This window comes from Hesperophylax consimilis, chromosome 3 (assembly GCF_061612785.1).
Source record: "Hesperophylax consimilis isolate HC1 chromosome 3, BYU_Hcon_1.0, whole genome shotgun sequence".
NCBI lineage: Eukaryota > Metazoa > Arthropoda > Insecta > Trichoptera > Limnephilidae > Hesperophylax > Hesperophylax consimilis.
The window spans coordinates 15504705-15529252 of record NC_142838.1 but is presented as its reverse complement, the minus strand read 5'-3'; the positions used below and the strand labels follow the sequence as shown (position 1 = coordinate 15529252).

Below are 24548 nucleotides of genomic sequence, written 5' to 3'. Positions count from 1 at the left end.
AAGCCTACTCTATTTTTTTTAAATTGTGATGGTAGCAAACTAAACTGTGCGATTAAAGGTTTTTAGAGGAATGATTCGATAAAGAGTATTCGTTTTACCAAATGACAAGCGTTTTCAAAATAAGTCAAATAAAATCCAGTATTGTAGGAAAGTAGATGAGAAGATCGATACACGTTTGATCAAAGAAAAATAAACACGTATTAGGTAATTTTCTTTCGGGAAAATATTATTTCAGCTTACACGATCTCACTTAAGCATTTTTGTGACGAAAATAACGTGAAATTGCTGTATAAATACGAGTATATATTCAAGTTGGCAAAATAAGTTTTATTGACATTGTTATTATTTATGCTGTACGTGTACATGCAATAAGATCGGGTGTTTAAATTCAGTACTGAATTTTCAATCACTTATAATAAATAATTACACCAATGTTTTTTTGAAAAATAGTCACATTTTTATTTCTTAACAACGTGTTTGTAAAATGAAACAAGATCTTGAACAGTAAGTTCTGGTGTTATGAGAGTACACCGTTTTTACTGGAATATACTATAGTTCAGTGGCACTATTCTGGTATTATTTCTTCTTCAATTTAAAGACACTTTTATATTCTATCCACTGGAGCGTTTTTGGCCACATTTTAGCTAATTTGCATCAACACCCACGAGCGTCCGCTGGCCAAAATGTGTCCAATTTGAAGAGATACCTCCCGATTTACTACTATTTTTGTACGATTTTGTATGTGAAACTTATAATTTCGATATAAAAATATCGATTTCAAATTGTGCCTATTAACTCCCACTTATGATTGTAAGTTCCTCTCGTCCTGAAACGGGTTTTGTAACTCATCAGCATTGCTTCTAGCAAGAATAAAAAAAACACATATATATTTATATTTTATTTTTTATTATATTTATATTGGAAATATTAATATTTAATCTTCAATTAATCACAAAGCTAACTTAGCAGTTTCTTACTTTAGCAATAGAGGTCTCGCATCTCTTCTGAATTATTTGTTATTAACCTTCCACCAACCTGAGTTTTTGAAATATTTTTTCTTACAAATCTATGTCATGTATTAAAAAATGAATTTTAAAATTTAAATTTATATCTGCGGTTATCAAATAAACCATAGAAAACACACAGAAGTCATCATATTTAATATTGCTCTATGTAGGTACCACAAACGGCAATTTTAAAGTATATAATGAGCAGAATTCACGCGTTTATAAATTTAACGATTTTTTTGTAATGTTTATATTAATCATCAATAAAATAAAAGTGCATTCAATGGCTCTTTAACACTAAAAACAATTATTTAGAATTTCAATATTAAAATTATTGAAAGAGGGCGAGAAATTTACAAACCAATAGCTTAAAAATTTTCGATAATTCAAGGCTGAAATGGATTAAATGCGGAACTCTTCAGTCGATGTAATTAATACAATATGTGCTCTACTATTTGAGTGATAATCAGTGAGTTGATACAGTAATACCTTTAGAACGGCGATCTCTGTCGTCATAAGAAGTGCAGTTTTTGCGTCTGAAATTTTCAGTACTCCAAAACTATTTTATCCTCGTAACATGTTTTTCATTTTTCTTAAATATTTACCAGAAAACTATTCATCAAAATTGTGTTTCCTTTTATTCATTTTATTTAAAAATGTGATTGAAGTTGAAAAAATTAAAATTATTTCTAACCAAATCCGGTCAAGTAGTAAATTTTCGTATCATTAATATATATTTCGTATACCCATCTACGTTTTACAACAAGAATAACAAGATATACCTACTCAAGGATCTAAGATTACCAAAGTTAAAAAAAAAAGATTTGAAAGGGTTGACTTGTTTGAGACTTTGAATATTTCTTCTGGACTATAGTTGCCCTGGCATCTAAAAAATCGCCAACACCAACAAAAAAATAAATCTCCGTAGACGTGAAACAAATTTAATAAAACACATTTTGCATCCAATCCTAGGGAACATTTCCTTGTAAATAGAGTAATGGACGCATGGAACATTTCATCGATGCTACTAATATAAACCAATTTAACTGATTTTAAATTTAAAACATCTCAATTACTGTAAAACTTAATGTGTAATCAGATATGAGCGCGACAGCAAAATGCTGCCTGCTTATTAAATAAAAATAATAATGAAATTAATTAATTGTTATATTATTTTTTGTTTGGTTAGGTTTATTTAGTCACAGTATTATGCTATTAACAATAATTCTTTGATCTAATAAGTAAGGTTGATAAAATATTTTTTTTTGTGTTTAGTTTTCTTTCATCAGAGTAATATTTTATTTCTAGGCTTCCTAAGGCTCCCGATCCAGTGTTGGGATTTGGATCAGCCCAGTGCCATAGTTCAAGCACGTCACGTCGTCGATAATGCTATCAGTCGGGAAATCGAGAACTCTAAATAATAAATATACTTAGACCTCCTACTCCTGAGGCCTAAGGATAGTAAAAAACCGTCGCTTTATACGGTTAAATTTCATGTTTTCTTTTTGTATTTTATAAGAAGATTCATTCAGTTAGCATTGCATCAGTCAAATGCCGTTGAGTGATTGGTTAAAATTAAATCAATTTTATAAAATAACTGAGGGCCTTACTAAAATAAGTGTTGTAAATTTTACACAACTCATAAAAAACCATTAGGGTTTCGATGATGGTTATTTTTCAGTTGTGTAAAACACTTTTATTAGTAAGGGAGTATATTTATACGGGGCTTATTTAGTTCTAATTTTGAAACTTTTAATTCATGATGGAATCCCAATTTGATATGACTTTTTGTTGATTAAAATACCCACATAATTTTTTTTCGTCTTTCAATTTAAATTGATGATCAGACCGGTTTCACATTATGACAGGGTTCAAGCTTTTCAGAGGGGCACAATCTTTTTATTACTCCTATTTTTGATACGGACTATTTTTGACGTGGTGTAATTCCATTATATTGATAAATTGAAAAAATTCAAAACTTTTTATTTTATTTTTGACTTTTAGTCTATATTCTGTAATGTATATATGTATATTTTTGAATGTGAAGTCCCAACTGCTCTTGGCTATCTGGAGCCAGTGAGACTATGGCAACCCCAATTAAGGTATGTTGTGAGGTTAAAGGTACAGGGGAGGGGAAATAAATGAGGAAGAGGACGGTGGGGAAGTACTCGGCTATTTAAATCTGGTCTCCAAATACGGCCAAAGCGATTTCAAGGAACATTTCAATAAAATTCTCTGAATGGGGGTCTTACACCAGGACGATACTTAGGGTATATTCCATTCTGGAACGTGCCGCAAATATACCATTTATTATTTTTTTAAGTTGTGAAATAACACGAACGAATCAAATATTTTTTCTGGCATTCGCCGGTATTTAAACCCGCGACTTCCGGCTTGCTATTCGAGGGCCTTACCCCTCGACTGCGGAGGCCGTCTATGAAACTATGGTTTATTTTCCAACATTTGGGAAGGGGAAATTTTACCATCTTTTTTGCAGTGCCGTGTTTCTCTTCTGATTTTCCAAATTATTTGGTTTTACCAGCGGGCATAATTATCTGAAAACAGTTTATATTGTATGAATATATAGTGGTAAAATTTTAGCGAAATGTATGGTTCTGGCTCTGAAAAATATGAACATTCATGACTTTTATTGTTTTATTAATGGTGGAAGGGCTGTATTAAATTTGAATATTTCTTCTGGGAGATGGGTTAAATTGTGATGGGTCGATTGAATATATGAGTTTTTTTTCACATTTTTATATCGTAACATTATTGTCGGCAGATTTATTTTTAACCGTGTAAAACCACTTTAAAAAACGTTTCTATAAATTGTGTAACATTGCTTTTAATTGAGATTTGTTGATGTTACCGAATCCATAAGTCATTTGTACAGCGCAGAGGATTGTGCAGACTTGTGAAAGTAGTAAATTTAAATATATATTATATCTTGCTCAATATTCCTCAAATACCCACACATTGTTTCCTGATAAAATTTACGGATGGGCATAGTTATTACCATGAAAGAATTTATATATGCAAACATTTATCTTAAAAAAAAAATTAAAACTTGTTTGGAATAACATTTTCTAAGCGAAAACAAACATATGGACTCAGACGTCGGAAGATTAGTTTGCAATAGCGAGGGTCTTAAAATATTGTTTTACACAAAAAAGTGATTTGATTTCGAATGATAATCACGTCCTTGTGTAGTAATGGTTACAAAGGGTTGGGTTGCTTTAGGGCAGTGATCGCCAAACGGCGGCTCGCAAATTATCGGTGATTGAGACAAATCATGTTTTAACGTAATTTGCTTCAGAATACCCAATACTTTTGGGAATACCCAAAAGTACACTTCTCAATCAAATGGAAACATTGGACCAAATAATATGATTTATGTTTGTTGGTACTCTTTTTTGAGCTTATGAAGATAATACTAATATAAATATCAAACGATGATAATCGATTACTGCATTTGTACATGAGTGAATTTTTTCATTTAAATCGTAGTAGATACTTAAATACCTACATATTTAATTATAAAAAAATTAACTTTTTTTTATTTCAAATAAGGAACTAAACAATTTGTCGAAAAAAATGTCACAATCCCAACGAAAATTCTTTTTTAGAAGTTTCTTCAGCTGGTACGTACCATGACATTATTCTAATTTGACAGCTCATAGTAGGAACCACAATCATGCGAATTCTGGTGGGATAAGAAGTTTATTTCCAATACGTCCACCATCATGGAACCGGAACCTGAACGAAATAAACAAATCTACAGACAGATGAAATTCTAAATGGTTGAGTTAAAATAACAACCAAATGCAGAACTGAGATTAATTCAGTACCTAGTCATGTTTTTAATGGACAAAAAAATAGTTTTAAGAGTAAAATTAAAAATAAAATGACGGCCTCCGTGGTTGAGGGGCAAGACTATCTCTTGTGCGGTTTTAAATTTTTAAAAATAACATTTTTTCTTGGAATAGTCCATTTAAAAAAAAAAACTTTTTTATTTTCATGCGCAGATCATTAAATATCTATTATTTTCTACTTGTGCATGCTTACACAGTTTGGAGACCACTGCTATAAGGCTATAGGATAACGGGAAAATTTGTAGCTTCCGAAAACGAAGGTTTCTTTGTTTCGATTAATGAACGAAGGGGCTTGAAAAAAAAATTCTTTGAAGGTCGGAATATTTAGTTCTATTTCTGGTGCGGTTTAACCACACTCGATATGTACGTTCGGTAAACTATTGGTAATGGCGTGGTATTGGGTCGTTCAATACCTTAATTCGAGCACATATTATTGATGTACCTGCTTACCTATTGATTGTGTGTGTGTGTTCTATTTGGGTGAATATCGGCAGGCAAATCAAGTGCGGAATACTAAAGTTGAGCTCGTTAAGATTGAGAATATTGACGGGGGTTATGCGAATGGTTTTTGAAGTGCTTGAAGCTCGATCCCCCTCCTCTGAAATTTTATATCAATGTTTCTTCAAGTCAAAAATTTTGATGGTTTTTTTTAAATATTTATCCCTCGAAATAAAATCATAAGAATAGATTTCAGAGGGGCAGATAGTCTTAGGACGGGTTGTTACACAGAATTTCTAAGTTAATTTTCAAGTTCTATTAAAATTCTTTTATTATTTATTAGTATGGGCCAGTTGCTTCACATAATTTAAATGATAATGTAACTTGAATAGAACTTTCACAGAACCTAAAAATTAACGTTACAATTTGATAAATTGTTAAAATTGTACGAAAACACCCATCTGCAGTATCGCCCTGGTGAAAGACCACTATATAGAATCGAAACGTCGCTTGGTATTTAATGAGCTTATAATGAATAGCAATGTATTTCCAAAATCTTCCTCTATCCCATATTTTTCCCTTCCTCATTCCTTCCAACATGTGCCCCGATTGGGAATGACTTAGTACTACATTTTTCGGCAATTGGAACTCTTGTGCGGTATTTATATTTAAAAAAAGATTTTTTACTTTTATAAGAATCTTTATTATTTTCTTCGAAAATAAATTAATTTTTGTCCACTTACTAATCTTATAAATATATATATATACACATATATATATATATATATATATATATATATATATATATATATATATATATATATATATACAATGATAAAAAAAGTATCATATATATTGTCACAATTCATTCATCATTTTAAACGCGAGCTTAAACGCTTTTACCAACAAACCATAAGCTTTGCTCATCAAAGCGAAACAACTGTGTAGAAATACGCGCAAGAAGGTTGTTAATTTCAGGATGTAGACGAAATGAATAAGACAATGTGATGCGGTGTCTACGCTATGTTGGATGGAAGGAATGTGAAAGGAGGAGAGAGGAGTTTTAGTGATAAGAGGATAGAGGATGATGCGGAAAGTTTTCTGTGACGTGCTTACTACCAAATTATTGCTCTAATTTTGTTGATGCCAGTGGCTGAAGATACGTTTTATATGAAACTTCAACTCTCTGCTACTCCCCAATCCGTTTTCTATAATAATCATAGGCAATATAAATGCACACTATTCCCCCTTTTATGTTACGATGATCAGTTTTTGTATATTTTTAATTGTGTTATTTTATGTAGGTGTATAATAACCTCTGCCCTAGTACAACCCTTATAAGTATGTGCAATTAAAAAAATTAGAATAAATCAATATTTTCATAAATTAAGTTTAAATTTGAACGTTTAAACGTTTTTTTCTAACTATATTTCTTAATTTTTTTTAAATCTAAGTTCAGGGTTTATTATATAATTTATAAAAAATAAATTGTATTGGTGTTCTATTTTTGGGTCTTGGAAGGTTGGGAGTACTAATTTGGCTTTCGGGCAAAAAAGGTTGTCACTGACTGATCTTTATCATCTTTTCATACAGTCGCTTTGGGTTGCCAGCTTAGAATAGTGACCGATATTTAAACCGTCACACAATTTTTTTTCTGATGGAATAATATAATTTCACGCAGTTCGAAATATGTAACTATTTTTGTTAGGTACCTAACCTAAGAAATATAAAATATTTTTAATAAACTATGGGAAGAATATCATGATTTTCCATTTTTTTGGCAAATTTACATCGTATGTTTTAAAAGATTGGCGACACAATTCTTTAATATAGGGAGTTTAATTTTAATTAATAATGGATGCGTGTTTTTTGTATTTAATATAAATAAAAAATAGTGTCTTACCGATAAAATATTTCACGTAAAATTGTTAATAAAATAGATAATCTTAAAAATCAAAGGCGTAACTAAAAACAAATACTATGGTATTGTTCTGTAAAAACCATTTATCTTTTCATTTACTTAGCTAAATAAAATGAAATTTTTGTATCTTTTTCAAACAAAAAAATATACCGCCGTTTTATGAACTTATTTTAAACCGTAGAAGCTTTTCTCAAAATTCTGCAAGAGGGTCCAACCCTGTTCCCCGGTGTAGGTATCTTTACTGAACTACTGGCCATGGGTTAAATAGGGTTACACTATCGACCGAAAACTAATACGATTGTCTATAGGCCACAGTTAAGACTTGTTGCGGTAAATAAGGGTTACCCGAAGTAAATATTTGATATATTTATAATGGAAAGCAGCTAATTCTCCTGAATATTCTCACATCTGAAATTAGCACAACTTTTCAGTAATAATTTTCTAGGAATTTAAACGCATCTCTATAATATTCATTGTCAGATAAGAAGATATTATTAATAATTATATATATGAGCTGAAGGTAGAGCTTTTAAAAGTTATCATGAGTTGTAGGTAGAGCTTTTAGTGTTATCATGAGTTGTAGGTAGAGCTTTGAAGTATTCTTCAAATGTTTTTTTATAGAGCGGAGATGGTTTACATATAGTTCCCGTGGGCACTTAGGCCATAGGCCCATTGTGCTTTCTCGCATTTTACCTCACTCCTTTAACAGTCACCCGGTTCCTTTTATAAAGTTCACTAGAGTTGTTATTGGATATGTGGCTATGTCTTCTGGTTTCACAATGTGTATTCCCAGGTCTTATTTCTCCCCTCCAACCCCCCTTGGTTCCCTGAAAGCCCCACGAGGGAAGAGAGCCTCATCTCTCCTCTCCACTCCTCCTTCCAGAGGAAGAGTCCACTCTCCCTCGGTTCCCCGAAGGCCCCACGAGGGAAGCGGGTTTCGTCGCTTCTCTCCACGTTAAATGTTAATAAACAATCAGACAAGATGCTTAACATTTTTTTCATTATTCAATAAGAATTCAACAATTAAACACACTTTTTTAAACTCTGGTGAAACCGGGATATATAGCAGATAATGTCTGTAAAAATGAAAGAAGAATTAAAAGCTCTCCACTGACGAGCTCTCATGTCATGAAATATGCCTAACTCTTTCTGATTGATCAATTTTCAGCTCGCGACGTCACAATTCCTTCAGGAGTTATCGCAATTTATCAATTTATATGCGAAAAAATATTTGATCTATGTAACGGAATAAAACGGAAAGCAGGCAAAATAATATAGGTTTATAAGTTTTGTGAGTTTAGTATAGGTTTGGTTTGTTGTAATGAAAGGAGTGTGTGCCAAAACTGAGTTGTTTGGCGGTTCGTCTTCTTTGTCTATCCCAGCGGGGAAACGGCGTGATTGTTAGTTAGTTGTTAGTAAGTTAGGTTTGTTTTTTTCACTTTTATTGAATGTTCTATTTTTATCATGGAACAGTTTGCATCAATAAGCTAAGTATTCGATAAAACAATATTGATTTCTCGAGAGAAGCCCTGTAATAATAACTAGAATGACAATAAATAATTTGGACATACCAGCAGTGACGTGCATATCCCTCGAGAGCACAACCCCGGCTGTGTTGGCCGCCCTACAGCGGTAGGCGGCGCCGTGGACATCCTGGCGATACTCTTGGGCGGGGAATGGGCTGAAGATCAAGGAACCATTCTCCATTGGTATCCTGAAAAAAAATATCTTCATTAGTTATACATCGTTTTAAGCAGGATTTATTGCTACAACAGTCATCGCGCAATATTGATTAGAACTTGAATGTAATCTCAGCCAGAAAAACTTGAGATGTCTTGCACTTTTGCAAAAATAATTATGGATTGGATTACAATATGTAATATTTATATTATCATATTAGATAAGTCAATTTTTTTTACGAGTAAACTCATTATGACCATCTCAACTAAGGAGTGAAGAACCCTTCACAAAGGTGAAAACATTATTTATGTAAGTGGATTTTTGTTGTTAAAACAAAGCGTTCATTGTAATTCAAATAATATTTTCAAATTAATATGGAATCTGGACACCATTAAAATTTTTTTTAAAGGGATGTTTTGTTTGTGATACAATTGTTTGGTTATTTGTTACGTTTTGACTTTTAACATAAACACAAAAAATTAGATAGCCGTTTGAAAAAAAAACACTTCTTACAATTATATTTTGTTGATTATAGTAATTATTTATTATATGCCTAGAGTAAATAATAAAACTAAAAGTGCCTCACATACAAATTAGAGTAGAAAAAAAAGTTCCATTTAGCCCTATAGCTCATCGTTTCGTCTTACTTACACTCATCTGACATCGTAGATCGTCTAATTTGAATTTTGTAAATACAGTTTTGTATCGGAAATTTATGCATCGATTAGACAAATATTTGGATCACGAAACACACCCACAAGATACTTCAAGTGTAATTCTTTATTATATAAACGTTTTTCAACTTACGACAAAGCGTATAAAAAATGGATATGAGCGGAAAACGGTACGAAATTTTTGCAAACTCAAAAGGTAAGGCAAGCTTTTATTTAATGTTACATTTCAAACAATAAATGGGATGTAAATAATATATCTTAAAGGTATATTGCGGTCGTTTATCTTACGCTCTTTCAGCTTACGAAGTTTTATGTGCAGATATTGGATATTTTTGGTTGTGCTTTTAAAAATTCCGCTAACTTGATATCAAAGAAGCCGTAAAACGTTTCTTTATGACGAGGGATGTATTTTTCTGCTTCTGAGAACTCAGTTTCAACTTCTCTTTCTAGAACAGGCATCGTTTATGAGAGGGAGGGAGAGGTTTAAAACGGAGGTATCTGCGGTACGCCTATATGAATGCGGGGAAGTGTGACAACCTACGTTGCGGGTTATATTTGACAAGCCTATAAACTTTGCGGGAATAAAGCCTTCGGCAATCATTTCCTGATAAGATGTCAGGCGAATATAATGCCTAGCGAATGAAGCTCGATTATCGAAGTAGCTCCAGGGCAGATATCTAATGATTGGATTTATCTTGTTAAAAAATGTTACTTTAAATATTCCAAATCATAATTGAAGTACGCTTTCATTTAACGAAGAGTATTTTGGTGCTGGCATTTATTTTTAAAATGGATTTAATGTCGTACAAGATAAGCAAGAAAGTAAATATCATTTATTGTTAAGATTTGTATTTTTTTTAAGTGTATCTTGGTCACCAAATCGAGAAAAAAATATTTTATGGAGATTTCAATATAATAATGTAAAGAAAAAATATTTTTCACTACAAATACTTAAATACAATATTAACAGTTTTGTTGCGTATTCATCATGAAAGAAAATTCATTCTCATATTAAGAACATACATAATTAAATAATAATTAATTTTTAACCACCAAATCGCTAGGGTAACAATTTAAAACGTTTAAATGATAACCCCAAAGCCAAGTGAAACCGGTTGGTAAATTTGAATAATTTAATAGTTTAAAGTAAAGTTTGTGTTTGGTTTAATAATATGTCAAACCATAATGAATGAATAACCGGTGAATAATGTATTATTTATTTTAAATTGGAAAATTGATTGGAAAGTACGCGGAGAAAACTTAAAAAAAAAATTCAGGCCCTTAACCAATGAATTGATAAGCTTCCTGTTAAGCTTTTCATAAAATAATAATTTATTATTACAAAGTCGGAAGACGTGTTCATAAAAATCATAATTTTCTCGTCATTATATATTATCGAGGCAAGGCAAGTATGAACAAGTGTTATGAACAATATATTAGGAATGTACTAAAAGTTTATCACGACCTGCAATCTGTTTTTAAACGGATTACGAATAATTTGAAGAGACTTTTCAATAAATCTTCAGTACTAATTTTTCTGTGGTTCTGTTTTTTTTCTTGTTGTTTATATCATGACTTTCATTTAATAATTCAAATAACCGATTTTTGTGTCAATTATATTTAATTTTTTGTCGTGACCCAATATTTTTTCCCGCCACGAAGAAAACATTTTTCTAGTTAACTTTTGTTAATTTTAATTAACCAAAAACTTTTGTGAATTATAATAAAAGCTAATTTAATGAAATTAAGTAAGTGCCTACCTACTGTAGTCTAAAGGTAAAATTTTTCCCAAATTTGAGTTTAAATTTAGTAAATTTATTTCAAAGTAGATATCTGGCATAATGAAAAATGAGTGTGTTTGAAATTGTTTTTCCAAAACATTTTCTTTGGCGGCAGTAATTTATCCTTGCTTGAAGTGGCCCCTTTTTCAATCACTCTTAGAATAAAACACAAACAATACTATGTTATTTGTAAAAACAAAACGTTTTAGACATATTATTATTTTCGTAATTGACAAATATTTATTTGTTGTTTATTATTTTGCTGAAGGCAATATATTTTAAAATAATAGCAAGCGTACCTACCTAAAACATCTATTAATATTGTTTTAAATGCAATATAGATAAGAAAGTGTGAAAGTTTTGCACTGAATTCTGTAATCGCGTGCGGTATTCGGAGACGTGATCGATGTTTTGAAGGTCGAAAAAAAAACTGAAAAACAATTATAATATATTACGATAGTGGTTCATATTTATACGTATGTTTTCACTTTTTACGTACTTTTGCCCAGTGGCGTGCATAGATATCTTCATACAGACGTGGCAAGTTAATTCTCTAAGAATTACTAAGCTGTTGAATTAAACTGAGTTTGCTTAGGATTACCGATCAAATGTGAATATATCCGCATAATTTATTTAACAATAAATAAATAACGCGGATATATTCAATTTAATACAAAAAAACTCTGCTGCGCAGTTGTGTGAAAGTAAGCCAACATATTATCATTTATTTTAATTCTGTGCTAAAATTTTACCTCTTCACAGATGGCACCGATCTCTACATTTTTGATTTGTAACAAAAGGCACAGCCTTTGTCCACAGTAACACAAAATAATGCCTATTACCACCGCCATCTTTACTAATATAGGCTACCAACTACTAACTGCTTAGTACTTTTTTAAACTCAGTGCCAGAAGTCAGAAACAGGTATATTTGCTGTCAGTGTATTTTCAGCTGTCAGTGTATTTTCTACAGAACGGCCTGTATAAATAAAGATGGCGGTGCTATTGTGGATATTTAGTTGTAGAATATAGTTAACATTTGAATATTATTATCATTATCATTTGCGTTGCATATTTAGTTAGTAAGGGCGCACATTTTTGAAAGTAGTGTCTTAAGGATTGATAGCTTAAAATAATGTGATTAAAATATATTATTGTTGGGAAGTAAGAACTTTATAGATGCACGCACAGATAGCAGTGCATAGAGCTTACGTGGAAGTCCGCAAGATGGAGCCAGTGGCCAGTAGTCGCCAGGGCCAGTGCGAAAGCTCTCAGAGAAACTTACTGTTTCAGATTCCAATTAGACAGCTTCTAGTTCGACTATCGAGTCACCATTATAATACGTGAGTATTAATAAATCACTGATTAATATAAAAGAACCATTTTATTATTAAACTCCTTCCAAGACGAGTTGGAGACCTGTTTGTACGAACACAACAATTATGTATATTTTTAGTGAGTAAAGAAGGGTAAGCAGTTCTTATGTGCCTATATTGAATGCACGCCTCTGCCTGTCTCATATGTTAAAACCCAAGATTTCTTTTAAAAAAATAACAAATCCAATATATTTTTCCAGCCTTTTTTGTCTATGTGTAAAATAGGCGCCATATTTTTAGCAAATCCTGTTATCCAGCGCTGAATTCAAAGCGTTGAATAACTTAACCCAAATTTATTTAACCTGCGGCAACCTTTTTAAATATTTATTTTATTTGGGTGTCGTCTGTACCGCCTCTATCCCTTTGTTGTTGCGAGAGAACTCTGGGAAAATCATCATAATCGTGTTATGACGTCACGGGGGCAGGGCGGGATTACATCCGGTGTTGAAGGGGGGCGGAAGTACCCAGGGCGGGAACAAGGGAACAAGGTAATGCTAATGTGAGGTCTCCGCGTTGAAACAAAGCGGAACTTTCAGAAGTGCGCTGTGATATTATTTTAAGTCCCGGGCGACGTAATAACTTGCACAGTGCATTGTGCAGCGGGTGCATTTATAAAGTTAAATAAAAAGGACTCAAGTCCTTACTTAGTTAATAATTAAACATATTTTCTGCCAAGACAAAAAATTCAAATTACACAATATATAAAAGTATTGTATTATATTATTATCATTATACATGAAATTTATTTTATTTTTTCCTACAAATCATCCCTTTTATGAATTCATCACACCATAATATGTATGATATAAAACAATATTTTTATATTCCACCCCTTATTTTTATCAATGTGTTGTAGCAGTTCCATGATAACTCAACACAGTGACAATTCAACACACTTTTAAAAAGTGATATAAAGTCATTAGAAACGATGAAAATTTTTTTCTTTAACCTAACCTAACCTAACCTACTTAACCCAGTTAATAATTTTTTTGTTTCATCACTTTCCATGACTTTATATAACTTTTTAAAGATGTGATGAATTATCATTGTGATGATTTATCCGGTCACCGTTATAGCCTACCGGTTTTGCCATCCATCTACACAGAGAGAGAGACCAAAAATCAAACACGTTATTTTTCATAATTCCTTTACATATTTAGTTACTGAATACATTTCAAAGCCCCATAGTTCAATCTGGAAAAAAACCCATCCTTCATAGTTTTTATTTTCAGTTCTCTTTTGCATATTTTTTATTGCTTTCGCACTTTGATTTTTCATTAGTATGGACAAAGATACTGGATAAGGTATTTGCACTGTTGTACCCGAAAAAAAAACTACGACAAAGAAGATATTTTAAGTTAACAAATAAATTTTCTATGACTATTTCAAAAGTGCCATTTTTTATATGCTGCAAAAATGTGATTTTTTCGTGAATTCGGCGGCGTTGACGTCACGCCGGGCGACTTTGGTGACAGCCGTCTTATTAGTTGGCGTTGTCCATGTCATAATGACGTCGTAGCTAGTTGAAACTGTTTCGGAATGTGCAGTTTATGATCGTTTTTGAAATCAGTAATTAGAATGAAAAAAATTAAATTATATCAATATTTTTAACGGTGTTCATAGTTTGTGAAAATTCCACATCAATTGTGTAAATCGTTTAATATGTGTACTTCGTTATTAATTTAATAACTAATGTAATTAATTATGTTTTTCCAACAATGGTTTTGATTTGGTAAACAGACAACTTAAATAAGCTTTGTGAATGGTAAGGAAAATTTGTTTTAATACTATTCATTGAAATTTGTGTTAATATTATTAATTGAAATTTGAATTAATACTATTCATTGAAATTCGTATTAATACTATTCAATGAAATTTTTGGATTATTTAGATCGTTTTAATCCCAAAATAAATAACCTTACACCGCGAGGGTTGAATTATTTTTACAAAATAAATGACATGCTAAAAGGTTTCAAAATATGATTGAAAGTATCAATCTATATTCTGTTGTAATGCAAAATTGAATTTAGAAAATTTTTGTAAGGGCCGTTAGGAAGCAAATAAAGAGGTGTGTTAAAATGAATTTTTTTTTAAATTTAGCATAGAAAAGGTAAGGTGGCGTGATATGAATTATTAGTCATGTTGATGTTTTGTTATTCTGAAAACAGACACGTATTAATCAACGCCCGCAATCATTAATAATTAAAACATTCGTTTTTCCGCACGGTTTCATCTGTAATTTGGATTTTTATTTTTATTTTTTACTACGCTGACGTGCATATGACGTTGCTCGGGCTTGGGGTAAAGTTTGGAAGTTTTTAGTTCTAGATTACCTGACAACTGGGTGCATTTTTAAGGTGAAAATAATATTATTGTATTTGTTTCACTTGATCGTGTCTTCCTCGGGCGTCCAAGTGTTCTTCAACCATTCACTTCCAAGCCATATCTTATTATATCCCTTCATATCTTATTCGTTGGCTAATAATATACACACGTTAATGAGCGCAGTTTCATAATAATGATGGTTCATATCCCAGTGTTTGTACTTTTTTATGTGAATATCGCACAAGAGTCCCGTCTGCTCCCAACCGTCTGGAGCCAGTGAGACTATGACATCCCCACTTGGGGTATGTTGTGAGACTGAAGGAAGCGGGGAAGGGAAGGAGCTGGGGAATAGGAAGGTAGGGGGGAGTACCTGGCTATTCAGATCTTGTCATCAAATACGGATAAAGACATTTCAAGCACCGTTTCGATTCTGAATGATTGTCTTACACCAGAGCTATAAGTAAAGTATCTTCCACTCTGGAACGTGGCGTAATTATACTACGTATTACCAAAAATATAATTGCACACGGATTTGAACCCACTACCTTAGGATTGCTACGCGACAGCCTTAACCCTTGAACAATTTATTTACTAGAAAAGATTTCCTTTTTGGTTTCTTAACATAAAAATGGCAACAACCTAAATATTACTGAATAAAGTATATTTATAGTTCATTTTCATTTTCCGACATTATAATAATTGAAAGTTGTTGTTCCATAAAACCAAATTTATTGCCTCGGGAATTTTCGTTTAAAACGAAAACTTGATTTTAAAAATCATTAATTTACTTAAGATCCTGTGAGAACAGAAGGTCTTCAGCTTTCGCCGATGTAATAAAGAGAATAATTTTGCATCACATAACAACAACGATATTATAACTGTCAAATATTTCAGTCTAAGGCCGTTCTAAGCCCCTAAACCCTTTGAAGTTTGGGAACAAACTCCTCGAGGTTCCTTTAAGCCCATCGTAAATAAAGATTAAACCTGTTTTCAATACACGCTTCCACAAATGTCTTAAATAAAAGTTTTATAATAGTTATCTAAGATTTAGTTTTCATAGTTATTACTTAAATTTTATAATATTTCAAAAAAGAAAATGGAATTTTTTTTGAGATGTAAAAACGATTAATAGTTTATTCAATTAAGGCGATGCACTACGTAGTAATGAAAAATGATGTGTTTTTGGTTTAAAAATTTGGTCGCCTAGAAATGTTTCAGATGCTTTAAATAAATACCGCGAGTATAATACATCTTGGCCTTTGAAATAATCGAGTATTTTTTACATAAATCTTTTTATAAGCCCAGAAAAAAAAATTTTTTTAAGGCTGCTTTAAAGTTCAAAATTTCCTACTTACAAACCCATTTTCGCTTACGGTTTTATTATATAATGTGACAAATTAAGTTATTTATATAATGATCGGAAAACATTTGAATATTTATGCCTGAACATCTATAAAATATAATGAAAGGCACTTTTTGGTCATGTTTTTTTCTTGCCTAAATCAAAACAGCTGAATGGTGTTAAGCAGGAAATTAAGCCTTATTGCCATCTACGTAAGGAGTGTTATTGATAGCGGCTCGATTCAAAATATTACACGACGTAGTGCATCGCCTTAAATTATGTAAACTTTACTTCTGAGATCTGATATTCAATAGGTATTTAATTTATGTAATTATTCAAAATCATTATAATGAAATAACTTTTGAGTTCAAGTGCTAAATGTAGAAGTTAAAAATGAGCTAGGAATGAAAAAAAAAACAAATCTGAACCTTTTCTCACGCACCAGAATGTCAGTAACACATGTAATCACGACTAAGAGATTTTCGTTTGTACAGAGCAGAAAGTTAAAAAAATTGAAAATAAATTCAAGCTCTTACGGCTTCTAATTAAAACAATACAATCATCCATCAACCAAATTCAAACAAATTGAAACAAATTCTCACCCTAATTCGCAAACGATTTTCATTGAATAATTAATAAAATAAACTACATAGTTTTGATGATCTCTGTGGTAGAGGAGTTAGACTCTCAACTAGCTAGCCGAAGGTCGCGGGTTTCAGCCCCGGTGTGTGCAAGTAAATTTTATTCTATTGATTAGTGTTATTTCACAATTTATTAATTAAAAATAATATATATAGTATACTTGCGGCACGTCCTAGAATGGAAGATACTCTCAGTATCGCTCTGGTTTAAGACCTCCATTCAGTATTGAAAATTTGCTTTAGCCATGTTTGCTGACCAAATCGTAATAGCTAGATACATCTTAACCTTCCTCTACCACATCTTCTTACGCTCAAGCCTCACAATATACCCCGATTGAGGATGCCATAGTCTCACTGGTTCCAGATGGTTGTTCTTGTGCGGTATTCACACAAAAAATGGTGGCATCCAAAAACAATAACCTTTTATATGAAAATATAGTTTTCGATTCACATATATATCATCTTATTATATTTGTTACCAAAGTTGCCATTACATAAATAATTTTCGATGAATTTGGATTCTTTGAAAAGTAGCTCAGTTTATTCTAAGATTTAACATATATTATAATTGAAGTAAACAAAATAATATTTAATGAAACGTCAATATTAAAGATAAATTTAAATCATCAAAATCCTTCATTAAAACCACTTTTTCGAACCACCCCTCAACAGCATTACAAACACATCTCTGTAGATAAATTGACTTTTTTATGTGACTTCCCGGTTCTGACCCATATATTTGAATCAACACCGGATTTGGCGACACAAGGTGAGTTAAGGATTTGTTAGTGCGACTCTTGAAGAGGGTATAACATTTCAAAGAAAAATACTTTTTTCCCGTTTCTTGAAACAAACATTTCCCAACTTGATTCCAATCGATTACATTGAATGAATCATAGATATATCCACAATCCGTTGCTATTAATTTGACAACGAAGCAGGAACAGAGAAGATATTATTTCGTTAATCTCGGGAAATGTACCAAATAAGGAATTATTGCGCTGGGGATCGAGTAATTTGACTAGAAACCGTTCTGCTTATTTGTTATCTGGATTCTGAAACTTTAGCTTAAATAGAATATGCGCCCCGAGCTTAATTTTGACGGTTCTCCAAATTCGGAATTTACTCGGAATAATTCAGATCTCGATGTTTGTAGGTACAAGTGCTTGAGACCTCGCTATCGCTTAAGATTTTCTTAGAATTATATTGGAGATAATTCCCTCGGGAAAAAGATGATCCCATGCGATTTTAGAAAATAAGGATTTCAAGCAAGCAATTTTTTTGCTGGTACTCTGAAAATAGTAAGAATAAATTATTTCAAAGAAGTGTTTTTGTAACATATCTTTGATTTAGAATTCTAATAAACCCTAGGAATAAATGACCACCAACAATTCAATTTAATTCCGCCAACAGGTAAAGTGCGCCCTTTTGTTGAAAATGTGAAACCATTACACTGGCACTAAATCTTTAAAAGTTGAAAAGAATGTAGCTTTCTTTTGTGCGTGCGTTTCTATACTTCTTTCCTTCATGTTCATACTGTTCATGCCGGCGTAAAGAAAAGTCTCCTTAAGGAAGTTGGCACTCAAGGCACGCACGTTGAGATAGAAAAGTAACACTAACGAAAAGCCTCGGATCACTTTGACATGCTTTGGAATTCAGTATTTTCCGTATGTTTTCTGAAATGTTTGAGTTTATCTAGGCCTTCGTGGGAAAATGCGGTGTAAAAGAGATATCTATATGGAGCGGAATATTGTTTGTGATAGGTATCCAATTACGGAGAGATAGTTTTCTGAGGGCTATGAATAAAAAACTAATTATTTTTAGTCTTCTTTTATCCTTTTAAAAATGCTTTCACCTTTAAAAAAAATAATCCACAAAGAAAACAAAATGGAAATATAATTGTTTTGTTCAAGTGTGTTGGTGGACCTTGGCTTACGTGGTAACTCTTTATTTGCAAAAAAACTACGTGGGAGGCATGTTGTAACTATTTCGGATTTCACACAATTTGTAATTTAACCAGCCAATGTTGCAATTTTTTTGAAAATTTTTCATGAACGTGACATTTTTTGTTGTTGTTTGTTTTTGGGGTGCTACGCTAACTCCTTCTTTAGCCGACGTTTCGGACAGCGTTGCAGTGTCCATCATCAGGGCAGATCCGGTAGATCCGAAGATGTGTAAATTTTGGTTGTCGAGTTTGTGCTTATTTATTTGTGGCCTGGGCCCGTCCAAGTGCGAAATGCCAACGGAAGTGGCGACATCCGTTGACATTTCGCACTTGGACGGGCCCAGGCCACAAATAAATAAGCACAAACTCGACAACCAAAATTTACACATCTTCGGATCTACCGGATCTGCCCTGATGATGGACACTGCAACGCTGTCCGAAACGTCGGCTAAAGAAGGAGTTAGCGCAACACGGCATAACACCCCAAAAACAAACAACAAAAATGCTTTTGGCCGTGAGAATCTAAAAACTTACGTGACATTTTTGTTTCAAGTTACATGTAGTGTAACTTAAAACGAAATATTGAAGTAATATTAATGTTTTTAGTCACAAGTAAATACTTGTAGGTATACTTACCAAGTCATTAAAATGATACATATGATTTTTTCTGTTCAAAATCATCTCAGCCAATACATTTTTATTTTCAAGAGGTCTTAGAGAATCAGCCCTTGTTTATTCAGATATCAAATATGGGAGACTATTGATATTCTCGACAAATGGCGAGCCCCATACTCTTATTGGGTTTTATTAACGACAGCCGCCTAAAGGGACGGAGGGCGGGGGATGGGGGGCGGGGAGATCGAGGAGTTCCACATCACAATAACCCGTGGAAGGGAACCCGTTCTTTATTGCCTGACGCAAGTATTCAATTGACCGGCTGCCTTTCCAATTCCTACACTGTGCGAGGGGTAATATGGTATAACTGTGAATGGAATATTTCTTATTGAACCTGAACGACAATACGTGAGTTCGATGAACGACCTTATTCCACTTTTATTTGAATATTACTTCCAGGTCGTTCCGAGACCAATTCAAGGAATAAAAGATTTAATTTTCTTTTGTAAGTTAGCAATTAAAATATAATTACTTTCTTATATTAATAATAATGTTTGGATGATTTGTATAGCGCCGTTTTAGTTAAAAATCACCTCCAGGGTGCTGATTGTACATTATAATATATTTTATTAAAAGACAAATAAATTTATTTAATAAATTAATGTAAATTTTATTTATTTGTCTTTTAAAAAATAAATATATAACTACACCTATTTAAATCTACTTGATTTCGCTATCCTTTCCATTGTAATAACCGTAGCACAAACTATTTCAAAAATTCATCTATGGACTACAAATACGTATACAAGTGCAAATAAGTTATCCTGCTATTATTTATAATATTTATACCAAAAGTGAGTGATTTGTGTGTTCGAAACCGTGAGTTAGATTACAAAAAAAAACGATTTAATATCCGTTATCCCGGATAACTATAGTGATTACAAAAAAATTGAGAATAAAACTTTTAAAACTGTCACTCCATAGTTATCCATAGATAAAAACAAAATTTCTAACTGTCAACATCGGTACTGTACCTCTACTTCAGTATCTAAAACCGGGGCAGGTCGTTTCATTTAACAGTAAATAATGGCTTACACTAGAGGAAACGATGCTAACATTGAACATGAAGAAAAATTCAGTATGGAAAAAATTACACTGATTTTCGAAAAAAAATTAGATGCTATGAAAAAGAAATTATTTCAAAAATTGAGAAGCAACAACAGGACACCCAAAAAAGCAATGAATTTATGAGTACTCAATACGATGAATTAATTAAAAACGAGAGATAACAATCGTACAAAACAAAAATATTGAAAATAAATTTAAAAACCTGAAAAAAGAGCACCAGGAGAAAAATACTATAACCAAACAATAAAAATTTCAGATATGGAGTACAAAACCCGCTCTAATTATATTGAAATAGCAGGCATTCCACAAAAAATGGGGAACAGCAAATTGAAGTGCTTAAAAAAGTGGCAGCGGCGGCTGGAGTGGACCTAAAATACGGCGAAATTACTGAGGTAAAAAGGATACCTGATAGGCGAATCAATGCACCACCTAAAATACTAGTGCAATTTTCAGATAAATTGACCAGAGACAAGCTTATTGCAAATAGAAAAAACATCAATTATGCTGCGATCAAAGATATTTCAACTGAAACAATATACATAGCTGAAGAACTGAGCCCTTACCATAATGAACTTCTTTGAAAAACCAAACAAATCTTAAAAGAAAAAAAAAACTATTCATACGTCTGGCACAAAGAGGGAAAAATAATGGCAGGAAGAAATGCAAACGAAAAAATAATTTACGTTAAACATATAGACGATTTGAAAAACATCATATAAATAAAATAGCTCATAATAACAACTATTACAAAAATAAAAAATTGCTGACACAAATTAACCACGAAACCGAGAACAAAAAGAGCAAACTTACCTAACCTATCAACAATGAACAAAAAATTTAATATACTGCATCAAAATATTAGAAGCATAAACAAAAAATTTGAGGAGCTACAAATATTAATTAAAAGTTTAAATTTAACCTGGGACATAATTATCCTTACCGAATGTTGGTTAAATGATAAACACTACCCTCTACAAATTGATAAATATGTCTCTTACTCCACACTAATGAATAATACAAAGAGTGATGGTGTTATTACATACATAAAAAAAATACTGAAGTTGAAGTCAGAGAGATCAATATTAATAACGTAAACTGTCTAAGGATATCAATTGGTAAGGATATAACAACTCTCGAAATTTATAGATCACCGTTTACAAAAAATCTGGAGCCATTCTTAAACTCCTTATATTTTGAGCTTAACTTACTCAAAAATACTAAGAATGTTTTTATTATCGGAGATATAAATATTGATATACTGGAAAATGGACATCTAAAAAAATATGATTACATACATACACTAGCTCACCATGGTTTAAAAAGCCTGGTTGATGAACCTACACGAGTATGCAATGAAAGCAAATCATGCATAGATCATATTTTTAGTAAAACTGATAAATTAACTCAAACCATTATTTACCCTTCTACACTGACTGATCACTACATAATACTTCTATCTATTAATAATAAAAATTCATCTATAAATCAAAAAAAGAAATCTGCCATAGCAAAGTCTGAAACAAACTGGGAAAACGTTAAAATCGAGCTACAAATTGCTGACTGGTCAAACCTTCTTGGGAATGATGATACTGATGCTGCTTGGAACTATTTTACTGACTTTACTCAGAACATTATTCTATCAAACACCATAACGACAGAAAAAAAGATATCTCATCAAAATATTCACATTAAACCCTGGATTAGTCAGAACATTATCAACTCATCAGGAAAAGAGACGAACTCCACAGAAAAGTAAGAAACTACCCCTACGATATCCATTTATATTGCTTCTACAAAGGATATCGTAACATTTGTAAATATGTAATCCGTTATGCTAAAGAAGCATTCTATAAAAAGAAAATCGAGGAATGTAATAATGATTCCCGGAAATTCTGGCAGATCATAAACAAAATTACAAACGCTAAAGCATCGCACAATGTGGAATGAAACACAAAAAAACAGTGTGGAATGAAAATTTCAATCAAGAAAACTCCCTTAACATAGTCCAGATAACAAGTGAAGATATATAAATACCATAGCCTCCCTAAACACAAATACCTCATCGGGAAATGAACTCATATCAAAAAGAGCAATTAAATATCTACTAAATGAGCTAATCTACCCACTGACGTACCTTGTAAATCTTTCAATAAGAAAAGGTATTTTTCCCACACGTCTTAAAATTGCTACGATTATTCCAATATATAAAAGCGGTCCCAAAAATGATATATCTAACTATCGAACAATTAGTCTTTTACCTACACTATCGAAAATATTGGAAAAAGTAATAAAAAACAAATGGTTAAATTTTTGGATGAAAATAAAATATTATCAACAACGCAATACGGTTTTAGGGAATACCTGGGTACTGGTGATGCTATAGCTAAAGTAACAAATACAATTATAAAAAAACTGGATGAAGGTAAAAAAATGCTTGGCAGTTTTTATTGACCTTCTAAAAGCTTTTGATACAATTGACCATGAAATACTATTTTTAAAATAAATAAAAAATGAAATAACACAAACAACTCTAAATCTACTTAAAAGTTACTTGACTCGACTAGAGCAGTGTGTACAAATTGGTAAAAAAAGTAGCAAAACTCTATCAATCAAGTACGGTGTCCCTCAAGTAAGCGTATTGGGTCCAATACTATTTCTCATTTATATTAATGACCTTATGAGTCTTCCCATCGAAGGAGACATAATGAGCTTTGCAGATAACACTGTCATTATATTTTATGAACAAAATTGGACAAGCACACATAAAAAACGGAGCAAGGTCTGACTGTACTCCAAAACTGGTTAAAAGCAAACTCCCTTACATTAAATGTGAGTAAAACAAAATATCTAACATTCTCTAAAAACAAAAGAGGTCAACCAACGAATGAGCATACACTCAAATTACATGAATGTCTAAACAAATATCCGCAATGTTCTTGCCCGCATATAGTCCAAACTAAAACAATTAAATATCTTGGGATCGTAATTAACGACAAATTTAATTGGGATGCACACATCGAAGGAACCTCAAAAAAGCTAACAAAACTCATCTATTTCTTCAAAAATTACGAAATATCTTGTCAACTACAGATCTAAAGAGAGTATATTATGCTCTATGCCACTCTTTATTGGAATATGGAATAATAGGATGGGGCTCAGCATCATCAAACCATCTTAAACAACTAAAGAAAACTCAAAATTGGATCATAAAGACCATATTAAAGATCCCCGTAAGGACGCCAACTACTGATATTTTTAATCTGTTTGATGTTCCAAGTTTAGAAAAAATCTGTGTAAAAAATATTCTAGTTCATTACCTAAAAAATAAACCATAGGCAAACCCCTCTCACGATCATAAAACCAGAGCCAAGCAAACAGACATACAAAATATTCCTAAATGTAATTCTACCTTTGGACAAAGAAGCTCTGAATTTTTAGCAATACAATTATATTATAAACTCCCTCTCAACATCAAACGAAGGAAAACGAAAAATAACTACATTAAGGACATCAAATCTTGGCTTAGGGAAATATCGGAAGAAGAACTAACTAATATATTGAAAACATCATCTTAGTCGCTGAAAACGTATACTAACATATATAGTCCCCCTCAGCACAGGATCTCCTAGTGAGGAGGACTTCAATGATCTATTTTAATTTTATATATTTTTTTTTTCATGTGCCATACAAAAATTTACCTAATTATTTAAAAAAGTAAGTAATTAAAAATAATAAAAAAATTGTATTGTACACCTTTGCGATATATTGAAATACTCTCCGTCCAAAAAATAAATACATACCAGT

General features: G+C 32.0%; 1 protein-coding gene across 1 annotated transcript in view; it reads right to left on the bottom strand.

Moving 5' to 3' along the window:
* Positions 1-24548, bottom strand: part of LOC149425015 (cell adhesion molecule Dscam1-like) — a 394348-nt gene that overhangs the window by 148106 nt on the left and 221694 nt on the right. Inside the window, exon 20 of the mRNA XM_089647487.1 lies at positions 8810-8952. Within this exon, the coding sequence (XP_089503613.1) occupies positions 8810-8952 (143 nt within the window). The remainder of the gene's footprint in view (positions 1-8809; positions 8953-24548) is intronic.